General features: G+C 40.3%; 1 protein-coding gene across 1 annotated transcript; it reads left to right on the top strand.

Annotated features, from left to right (window-relative positions):
• The first annotated feature begins 893 nt into the window (after positions 1–893).
• On the top strand, positions 894–5694 carry LOC143849628 (glycerol-3-phosphate 2-O-acyltransferase 6-like). The gene is made up of 2 exons (XM_077358719.1): positions 894–1777; positions 4695–5694. The coding sequence occupies exons 1-2, from the start codon at positions 1163–1165 to the stop codon at positions 5559–5561; spliced, it is 1482 nt and encodes a 493-aa protein (XP_077214834.1). The 5' UTR covers positions 894–1162; the 3' UTR covers positions 5562–5694.
• The last annotated feature ends 6066 nt before the right edge of the window (positions 5695–11760 follow it).

The raw sequence follows: 11760 nt of genomic DNA on the forward strand, positions 1-11760 counted from the left end.
TTCGCAGTTAGCCATTTCGCAACTCACTTTTGCAGGAGTGAACAACGTAACACAGTCTCACTTTTGAGCAGATTTTGTCTTATTCATTTAATTCATCTCGGGTGGTTGTCCCTTCCTGCAAAAGTGAGCTGCTAAATGGCTCTCGGCGAAATTGCCTAGAAAATCCCTACATAAAATTATATATGCAAATACTTTTCAACGAAATCGAAAGAGCACCCAAGAAAGATCAAGGCATTCAAAGGCATATTGATTACTTTGCTTTCAATAAGGCGACTAGAGGTCCCATTGGATTGTAGCTCATTAATTAATGCTGCCTTTCTTTCTCATCCCTAAGGATCATTGAAAGCCTTTAATTCCTTATTACCCGACAACCAATAACAACGTCAGCTTTCACTATTAAAAGTATGAAAAATTAGGTGGAGCATAGAGTTTGAACCAGCGATGATACTGGCGTTTGGCTCAACACGAACCCGAATGATTCAACCCGATTTAGGCTTGGGTGGTGTCGCATTTCCTCGGGTTGGGTTGGGAAAAGGCAGCCCGATTTAATTATAGGTTGGATTAGGGTTGAGGTTTTGGGTAAACTCGAACCCAACCCGACTCAACAAGACCCGGTTTGGAAAATTGGCCTTAGACAGGTGGGGTTAGGGTTGAGAGATTTAGTAGTGGGTTGGGTTAGGGGTTGACCCTCTCAACTTGAGGCTCCGGTTGGGCCGGGTTAGGTTCAGGTTTGACATCAACCTGACCCAGCCCGGCCCGAGTTGAGCCAAGTTTGAACCAAAGCCAAGACAGCTATGCTGAGCACCGGCTTCTTGACTCTAGCTTAGGACTAAATTGAGCTCCAGCTTAAAGGCTTGGCGCTTATAAAACAGACTAATTCAATGTATAGAAGTGTTGGTTTCTAACTCTCAACTACTCAGACCGTCCTCACACCTGCCCTCTCCCACCTCCCCAAGTTTAAACTTCACATTTAAACCCATCTATAAACCCATCTTTCCTCCCTTCAAATACCATAAACTTTAGTTTTGAGCCATGTACCATTAATAACACTACCACTTTCCTTCCATTTAAATTCCCCCATCTCTCTTCGCATAACACCCACACAAACCTCCCTCCCCACTCCTCTCCCAATTCTCTCCTTGGCTCATCTGTCTCTTTTCTAATGGGTTCTCACCATTTTGAACCCATCTCAAAATGCAGTTCTGAAGGGAGATCAAACCAGACAGTTGCAGCTGATCTAGATGGGACCCTTCTTTTATCTCGAAGTGCTTTTCCATACTACATGCTTGTAGCCCTTGAAGCTGGTAGCCTTTTCAGAGGACTCATCCTCTTATTATCAGTCCCTCTAGTATACTTTATATACATTTTTGTCTCCGAAACATTGGCCATCAAAATCCTTACCTACATCTCCTTTGCTGGACTAAAGATTAGAGACATCCAGATCGTTTCAAGGTCTGTCTTGCCTAAATTCTATGCTGAAGATGTCCACCCTGAGAGTTGGAGGGTCTTTAGTTCATTTGGAAAACGCTATATCGTTACCGCAAACCCTAGAATTATGGTGGAACCCTTTGTGAAGAACTATCTCGGAGCAGACAAGGTTCTTGGAACTGAGATAGAGGTTACGCCCGCCGGCAGGGCAACTGGGTTTATTAAGAAGCCAGGAGTTCTTGTTGCAGAGCTCAAGAAAGACGCTGTCGAGCGAGAATTCGGCGAGAATTTGCCGGATTTGGGTATGGGAGACCGAGAGACAGATCATGATTTCATGTCAATTTGCAAGGTTTGATCACCTGTCTTCCTCCTTAATAATTTTATTTTACTTATGTGAAGAATGATATAATGAAGGGCGCTTCTATTAGTCCTTATAAGCAAAGCATGTTTAATGAGTTCTGTTATGGAGACCGAGAGTGGAACCGAGATTATAACCCTAACAAATCCTCACATGCAAGAGGTAGCTTTGCCATTTTCATGGGAAAAAAAGCCAAAAATCAAGAGAAAGATTTCTAATGCGTTAAGAAGGTATTTGTTCGGTTCCACTCTTGGTTATCATTATTCTTAATTTTATAGATGTCAACGCCATTTGCATATTTTCTTTTAATGAGAAACGAGCACCCTTGCAAAAGTGAGGTGAAAGGGCGCCCATCACCAAAGTGTTGCATTCACACTAAGAATGACTCAAAAGTCAAAGAGTTAGGTGACGAGCAGCCAATGTGGCACCCTTCAACCTCATTTTTGCAAGGGCGCCCTTGAGTCTAGTATTCCTTTGGTGTAATTATGGGTGGATGTTGTTTCTTATATTTAATGCACAAGTTCTCTTTACAGTAAGGGGAAAAAACAAATTTCTGGGTGTGTGTTTATCTGACTCCCTCTGATTTGTTGTTGCCGAATTTTGATTGGGATTGTTACCGACTTTTTTGGCGAATATTATCTGAATCCTTCTTCCAACCGGAATTCAATGGAAACTTTTCAGTTTTGTACGACTGACAAATTCTATCTTTCCACGTGGAGTTCACCACTATAGAGTGCCTAACGTGCAGCTCCACCTGCTTTTAATCATGCTATTTCATCTATCTTATGTTTTTTTCTTTCCGTTTCAACTTTTTCAAAATTTAAAATTCCTTCAAAACCTAATGCTCTGTTTGGTTACGTTTTTTTAAGTAAAATAGCAGGGAATGTAATTCTCCTAATTACCCGAGGGGTGTTTGGTAGGGATTTAGCATAAATTGGAATTTTGACCGCCGGTTATGTCGGGCGTTTGTCGGGTGACGTGGAACCCTCGAAATTCGCCGAACGAATCTCGACAATTCGAAGGAAAAATTGGAGAATTTATCAGGAAAATTCTTTTTCACCGTAATTGTCATAACTTTTTATTTTTGCTTGTAGTTTTTTCCGTAATTGTCATATCTTATTACATTTTGTTGGTATTTTTTTTCGTAATTTTCAAACTTTATAACCATTTCTAGGTAATTTTTCATTTAAAACCTTATAACTTCCTTATTTTACTTTTTTTGTAATGATTACTTTTTTTTACTTATTTTTGCTTTTGCTAGCAACCTTTGCCCATGTGCGCATCTTTGCACAAGGATGGCCACAAGCCGAGAAGCGGCATAGGAGAATTTGCTAGCAAATTCCTATAAAAAAAAAGAAAATATTATCAACACTACTGTTTTCTTATGAGGGCACTCTCACTTTATTAAAAGTACGGTATGGCCCATACCATAGGATGATCCAAACCATCCATTAGATGGGCCATAGCCTAAATAGGTTATGCTCCAAAAATCATTTCCATAGGATGATCCTAACCCTCCAATCTGAATGTTAGAGGGTTGATCCTAACCCTCTATAGATCGGAGGGTTAGAATCAACCGATGGAAATAATTTTAGGGCATAACCTATTTAGGCTATGGCCCATCTAATAGACGGTTTGGATAATCCTATGGTGCAGGCCATACCGTACTTTTTATAAAGTGAGGAGTGCCCTCATCAAAAAACAGTAGTGCTGATAACATTCCCTAAAAAAATCTTAAAAAATACAGTAAAAAAACTCCTGCACATCTCCTACCCCCAACCAAACAATGTCGGGGAGATTTGCTCACAATCTCCCTGTTTGCTGATTTCCTTTTGATTTCCCTTTGACTTCTTCTTCTCTAAATCCCCCCAACATCTACCAGCATCCAAATACAGCATAAGGCTTTTTCTTTATTTTCTAGACAATTTTCTCTTCTTTCACATCAAAGCTTCCTTTCCTACTTCTATTTCTACATTTACCCTTAGAAATTCTTATAAATTTATAAACTTAGGCCCGGTTTGGATTCCAAGATAAACATTTGTGATGGAAAACTTTTACTTTCCACTATTTAGAGGTAAAGTATATGATTATGGGACCCATAAAAAAAATAAAAAATAAAAAAGTATATGATTATGGAGGGACATTATAACAAATGAAGGTCGCACTATAAAAAATTGAATAGGTTTGGTCCAAAGTTTGGGCGATTGTATTTTCACCTCTACATTACGAATGCGCCCCCTTTTAACGTGATTTGACGTCAAAAAGCGTTACAGTTGCACACGTTCATATCAAATCACGTTATCAGGCAGCGCATAGGGGCGGGGTGAAAATATCATTTCCCCCAAACTTTGCCAAAAAATAATTGCAATCCAAACAATTATGGAAATTTTATTATAGTCAATTTTTCATTCATATCCACCCCCAAAACAGGGTAATTTCCATTTCATCCTACATCTTCTTACCCAATGTCTCCAACTAACCAAGAAAATTCACTTCACATGGAAAGCTATACTTCTCTATCACCATATACTGATCACCATCGCCTCTTTCTCATGGGTACTCCATCTCTCATGACTGAAATTCCCTCAATAGTCATACCTTTGTTTTTTTCTTTATCATCAATCATTAAACATTTTGTTTCAGGGCTTCTTTGGATGCCCTCTAAAAACTATTTGCATATAAGATTATTTATCATAATTTCATTTGAAAATAATGGTTATAACGGCTTTACATTTCTATTTAGATCTTATGATTAATGGCTTCCAAAGAGGCCCTAATTTTGTATTTGCAACAGTAAATAAGATTAACTTGATATACCCTTATTCGTAAATGATCCCCTACTTTGGTGGTATCCAAGGAGGCACTCAATCTTGTGCCAACCTGTGTTTCTATGGGTGCATCTGTGCAGGAAGGGTTCCTAGTACCTAGTACGAAGTGCGAACCGGTGCCAAGAAACAAGCTCTTGAGCCCAATTGTTTTTCACGACGGGCGATTAGTTCATAGACCCACTCCGTTAATTGCCCTCTTCACCTTTCTATGGATGCCCATCGGCTTCATCCTCGCGATACTCAGAGTCCATATTAACATCCCCTTGCCAGAACGAATTGTGCGACACATGTATAGAATCATGGGAATCAACCTCATTGTTAGGGGAAACCCTCCTCCTCCTCACAAGGGTCAGAGTGGAGTCCTCTTCGTTTGCAACCATCGGTCTATGTTGGACCCCATTATCACCGCAGTAGCACTAGGGAGGAAGATTAGTTGTGTCACTTATAGTATAAGCAAGTATTCGGAACTAATTGCACCAATTAAAGCCGTGGCATTGACAAGGGAAAGGGATAAAGATGCAGCAAACATCAAGCGCTTGCTTGAAGAGGGGGACTTAGTGATTTGTCCCGAGGGGACAACTTGTAGGGAGCCATTCCTTCTAAGGTTTAGTGCTCTCTTCGCGGAGCTCACCGATAGGATTGTCCCGGTCGCGGTTACTACTAAGCAGAGCATGTTCCATGGCACCACTGTCCGAGGGTGGAAATTTTTGGACCCGTATTGCTTCTTCATGAACCCAATGCCAACTTATGAACTTACATTCCTTGATCAATTGCCTAAAGAACTTACATGCAGTGGGGGGAAATCGGCTATTGAAGTGGCAAATTATGTCCAACGAGTGATCGCTGGGACACTGGGATTCGAGTGCACCAGCTTTACCAGGAAGGATAAGTATGAGACGCTCGCAGGGACAGATGGCCGGGTCCTTTCCAAGAAAGAGAAAGCTTAGTGTTTGAATTTGGATGTTTTACTTATATTAAGACTTATGTTTGAAACGTGTTGATGTACCTTTAAATCTATAGATGTAAACAGACATTGTGCTTTGATGTAATTTTCATAATTCAGCAAATTGAGTGCAAGAATCATGTGTCATATGGCAGGGAATGTCATTCCATTAAGGGCATATGTTGGTAACCATGAATTTTTTATCATGATAAATTAGCTTATCCAAGGGCATGTTTTTCTACCGTGAATTTATTTTCATGATAAATTAGCTTCTTCATGTGGTGAGGGAGGCTGGGAGAGGGATTTGTTTTCCGGAATACGACCGGAACTCAGTGAGGAGAGGGAAATAAAGGCCTGTAAAATCAGGAAACAAAAAACTCCACTCCAAATGTGAACGACTTTTTCATGATTTTTTAGCCACTCACCCTCTGCCCTGTCAAATCTCTCCTCCTCCCACCTGCCCTAAGTTCCTGATTTATCATGAAAAAAAAATCCTGGCTGCCAGACATGGCCTAAGTGGTGAGAGAGGGGTAGTGTGGAGTGGGACAAGGAGAGACTATAAGTGGAGAACATCTTCTGATCTCCCAATATCAGAGGTATCAGGAATTGTCCTCCCTCGACGGACTTATCAGAGTATTCTCTCTTTCCAGCCGATTCCCAATAGTGGAAGTTTGTTTTCGTTTGAAATAAACAGATCAGGAATAATTTTTGTTGTTGTTGATGAAATGCAAGTTTAGTGCAGATGGAAACGTGCTCTGTTCATACTAGTTGGAATAAGCGTTCGATGCTGTGGATTTGTCAAGGATGAGCGTGTATCTTGCTGAAAGTTTAAATTCCTCCATCAAATAGCTACAGACTTACCCAAGACCTGAGAATTTATAAATTTCTGAGTTCTGTCAATCACTTTCTAGTTAATACTTGCTCTCAGTCAAACAGTAGCTCCAGCTGAACGAACACCTTTTAAATCAAAAATTCTTTGAACTGCTGGAATTACTTGCTGTTGCTGGATATGTTCAGAACCGACCTTGGCATTCGAAACGTTTCCTAGGGGCTTTACATATGTTTTTTAAATGCAGATTACAGTGCGATATTGAAACCAAAGACAATTCGAAATTCGCCTATTAAAAGGACTCTGTCATTTGCATGAGTCTCAAAGCTTGAATGTTTAAGTTGTTTGGGGATTATAGATCTTACTAGGGAAGTGCAGAAATTCAGCACCAATTGAACAACCTTGATTGCCGTTGGCCTTTACAAGTCACGTGAACAACCTCCATTCCCCAGCCAACGTATCCGTCATCGTTCGCAGGGACCCTATCAACTTTCCCCACATCAATATTATATTGAAAATGTGTTTGAATGGTTTCTGTTTGTGTTTTCTGAAAAGTGAATCTATTTTTCAGGAGAGGACAAACAAAAGGGCCTACATCTAAATCGTGAACTATTTATTTCCATTTCAAAAAAAAAAAAAAAAAAATTTATCTAAGTCGCAAGACGTGGTCATCTTGACCCTAAAGCTCTCCTTGAGTGTCCTATCAACACAGTGAGGAGGGTGGAGATGGGAGAGGTCATTGGGGGAGAGAATGGGCGACGACAATGGAAGAGGGGTGACTGGGCTTGGTTGCAAAGAAGATGGTGGAGTGGAACGTGAACCAGATCTGGCGGTGGATGGCCGAGAATGGCGGCCTTCCAACAACAAATCTGGCCAAAAACAAATACTTATGACCTCAAAGATATGAATCACACGAAATCCCATCAACCAGTATTTTTTATGAATCATCACTTCATAAGAGCTTCATAAGAGCTATCACCTACATATGAAGATTGCACATACAAGAATTATTGCCATTCATATGCTTTGTTGATCTAATTTCTCCGTATAAATCACAGTACACTGGTAACCACACTTAATACTGAACATTAAAACAACAAACTGTGATAAGAAGATATACAAAAGACATACATAAAAGAGTGCTCACAATCTTCAAAGCTATAGAAACCTAAACCTCTTGGAGGAAACAAATAAGAAGACATACAGAAACATATAAATTCACATGTTTTAATGAAAATATACAATGATTGGTAAATAAAGACATTGCAAGAGAGAGGTTTTACAGATGAGAAGAGAGTCCACAATCTCTGTGTGGTTTCCCGCCAACCACAGAATCGACACTCTCACCTAAATCCCCTCTCCTTTTTTTTCTCTCAAAAGTTAGGATTTGTGCTCTCTGAAACCGCTCATGACATTGAAAAGAAGATGTTAAAGGCAACTAGAAAAGGTCAAGGAACAAAAACCTTACATGCTAAATTTTCTATATTTAAAATGTATCATGGCACTCTTAACTAAAATTACTTGAGATTTCTAAGTAGTGATAAACTATTCAGAGCATCTAGAAAATAAAGCATCCAGAGTTCCAGACCAATCAAACTTTAGAAAAAAGGTAATGTCAAGCCATATTAATCTTTCTCCTCCATTCAATCCGTACGAAAATTTTGAAAATCATTAACAGTCACTAAAACCTGAAACATTGTTCATGTATGAATTTGTCAAATAGGGTTTGAATAGAATTTTGAAAAGTGGTCTATGGGATTTGAATCAAATTGAAGGATTTTGGAAGCATTGATTATAGCAATTGTTTGCCTCCTTATACACATCACAATTAAGACACCTACATCTGTAAGTATTCTATACGACAACTGGTCAGATGACAAGCAAAATAAGAAAAGGGAAATACTAAGAATTTTTTTTAAAAAAAAAAAGAAGGAAAGAATTGAAGGTTATCTGCTACATCAGGATCCAAAACATTCGATAGGTTCGACTGAGCATCAGATATATTATCACCAGCTACTTGAAAATTGGAACAAGAACAGATACCTCTCACTTGAAGGACCTCAACATCAAAATAATCACAAGCAACCAATATTATTTGACCATGTCACATAATAAAATTAATGATAAGCACCCATTTTACACAACGCAAGGCTGAATCCATTCAAACTTGAATACTTGTTAGATTCCAATAAAAGTAAACCCCATACTTGAAAATAGAACTTCAAAGGGCGCTGATATCCCCACCCCAATGACAACTGGCTAACGTTAAACGTTAGGATTTAACGTATATGTCACTTTCCCACCATTTGACCGGTCTCTCTCTCTCTCCACACACACACAACAGGAACAGTGGGTGGGCCCAACAGAAACCGTTGGTGGAATGGTGGGCCCATCTTTGAACAACATAGGCCCCGCCCATACCACACCATAGGATAATCCAAACCGTCCATTTGATGGGCCATAAACGTAAATAGGTTGCGTCCCAAAATATCATTTCCATAGGCTGGTCCTAGCCATCCGATCTAAATAGAAACTACACCTTGTGCAACCTCTATAGATTGTAGGGTTGTGATCATCCTATGGAAATGATTTTTGGGGCACAACGTATTTACATTGTGGCCCATCAAATGAATGGTTTGGATCATTCTATGGAATTGATCGTAAAGTAACATTAAGGCCTGTCCACAACATAGGACGATCCAAGCCGTCCATGGTTTGGATAATCCTATGGAGTTGGTCGTATAGTAACATTAAGGCCCAATCGTAGGCCCCACCGATATTTTTTCAAATTGAAGCGTACCGTTCACAACATAGGATGATCCAAGCCGTCCATGGTTTGGATTGTGTGGTTCGTACAGTAACATTAAGGCCCAATTTAGGCCCCACCCATATTTTTGAAAATGAAGTGTACCGTCCAAACCATAGGATGATCCGAGCCGTCCATTTGATGGGCCATAACATAAATGGGTTGTGCCCCCAAAAGGGTTGGCCCATCAAATGAATGGTTTGGATCATCCTATGGTCATACAGTAACATTAAGGCCCGTCCACAACATAGGATGATCCAAGCCGTCCATGGTTTGGATAATCCTATGGAGTTGGTCGTACACTAACATTAAGGCCCAATCGTAGGCCCCACCGATATTTTTCAAATTGAAGCGTACCGTCCACAACATAGGATGATCCAAGCCGTCCATGGTTTGGATCATCCTATGGTGTGGTTCGTACCAAGCCCCACGCATATTTTTGAAAATGAAGTGTACCGTTCAAACCATAGGATGATCCAAGCCGTCCATTTGGTGGGCCACAATGTAAATAGGTTGTGCCCCAAAAATCATTTCCGTATGATGATCACAATGCTACAATCTATAGAGGTTGCATAAGATGTAGTTTCTATTTAGATCGGAGGGCTAGGATCAGCCTATGGAAATAAGGACGAAACCTATTTACGTTTATGGTATGGGTGGGGCCTACGTTGTTCAAAGATGGGCCCACCATTCCACCAACGGTTTCTGTTGGGCCCACGAACTGTTCCTATTGTGTGTGTGTGTGGAGAGAGAGAGAGAGAGAGAGGTTAAATGGTGGGAAAACGTTAACCAGCCGTCAAGTGTTGGGGGGGGGGAGGGAATAGCCTACGAGGAGGGGGGGGGGGGGGAGGGGGGGGGACTCCATAAAAGGACCAGCATGAAAGTTACAAATTTAAATTTTCAGCACCTCCAATTTATCTATCAACAGCCAAAAAACAAGCATTTAGTTTCTTATCAACATACCTTAAATTTGACCAAAGAAAACTGAAATCAAAGTTCGATCTGTCATTCTATCAAACAATTTAGATGTGCCTTCATCCACCCACTCATTAAAACAGAGATTAAAGCATACCAAGAAACCAAATTTTGTTCGGTCAAAAATTGTGATTAAATTAAACACATTGGATTTCAAATCAAGTTTTAAAGCACAAGTTGTAAGAAGAGTAAAAAGTGAAATTATAAAGGATACCTATGCGTGGATATAAGAATGAAGAAGAATAGGGGAAATGGCCACTCGTTCTCCCCATAGCACAAGTGCTTGGGTATTATCTTTTATTCATTGAAATCTTCCATTCTCCCTTGGGTATTATAAAATACTAGGAGAGAGAGAGAGAGAGAGAGAGAGAGGGAGAGACCATTGATGGCTGTCCTGGCTGTCCGATACTGTTCTTCCGATTGAAGGCTCTTTCATCTATTTCAAGATGAGGCCTATTTGCTGATAATAGATAGACTAATAGGAATATGTTCCCCCAGTTTGGAGAATGGAAGGCAGGGAGATTCCAAATGTTAGTTACTTAAACACATAGTCCAAGAACTTGATGGAACGCGTTAGGCTAGGTCCTTTAAACCTGTCTCATACCAGGCTGATCCCACCTGGCCCATACATGGGAGGAAAGGGGAGGCCGGAAGATCGAGACATGATGGCTGTCCTGGCTGTTCGATACCAAATGTTAGGTAGGCTGTCCGATACCAAATGTTATGTACCTAACCAATACACCAGAAGCTCCAGAGCTGATGGAACGCATTAGACAAAAGCCCTTTCAACCTATCTCTTACCAGACCGGCCCCACCTAGTCCCATTCCTAGGCAGGCAGGCCCCCACTCATGACCGTAACAGTGCTATGGAACAAGGGAAGGCCATTTGATAAGAGAGGGAAATGGAAAATAAAGGGAACTATGCAAGTTTTGTTCGCCGGGATAAAAATCCGTTGGAAAAGGCAGCATAATTTTTGGTGGGAGAGGCACCGGTAGAGTAGGCACGGAGAAGTGAAATTTCTTGTAGTGAGTGCTTTTCATATCTAACTAAGTCTGGGTCATGATCCATTTTAAATTGAGGTCCTTTTAAGTCGGACCGCCCATAAGAGTGTCCCAGGTCCTATTTATGGTGTACAGAATCAAGAATTAAGGTTTGAGAGGGGGATGGGGAGTAGGTTTTTAATGCTACAATATACACTCATTAATAGACATAAAAGAGTGAAAATGTGAATGATATTTTAGTACATTAATGTACTAAAATAATTTCGGATGCTCCATAGATTTTGTGGCTACGTCTGGGATCCGAAATAATTTCAGAGCTTAGGATATGAATCTAATAGACATGGGTCAGATCAGATCCAGCTGCTAATTAAGCCCAAAATCTGATCCTTTGGCTCCATAAAAGGATTCATCGGACTGCCAAGGTGATGGTCCATTGACAACCTTTAGATTTTTGGACCATATGAGATCCAAAGTGGACCGTTCACATCAACCAAAGTTAGAACTGCAAAATTACATCCACTGTGAAACTGGATTAGTAGTCCCCAAATCCCCTTCCTTATGAATCCAATTTGCAAAATTTACCCTTAAAGA

Source organism: Tasmannia lanceolata, unplaced genomic scaffold (assembly GCF_043159265.1).
Source record: "Tasmannia lanceolata isolate RefF3 unplaced genomic scaffold, GAP_Taslan_0.1 ptg000018l, whole genome shotgun sequence".
Classification (NCBI taxonomy): domain Eukaryota; kingdom Viridiplantae; phylum Streptophyta; class Magnoliopsida; order Canellales; family Winteraceae; genus Tasmannia; species Tasmannia lanceolata.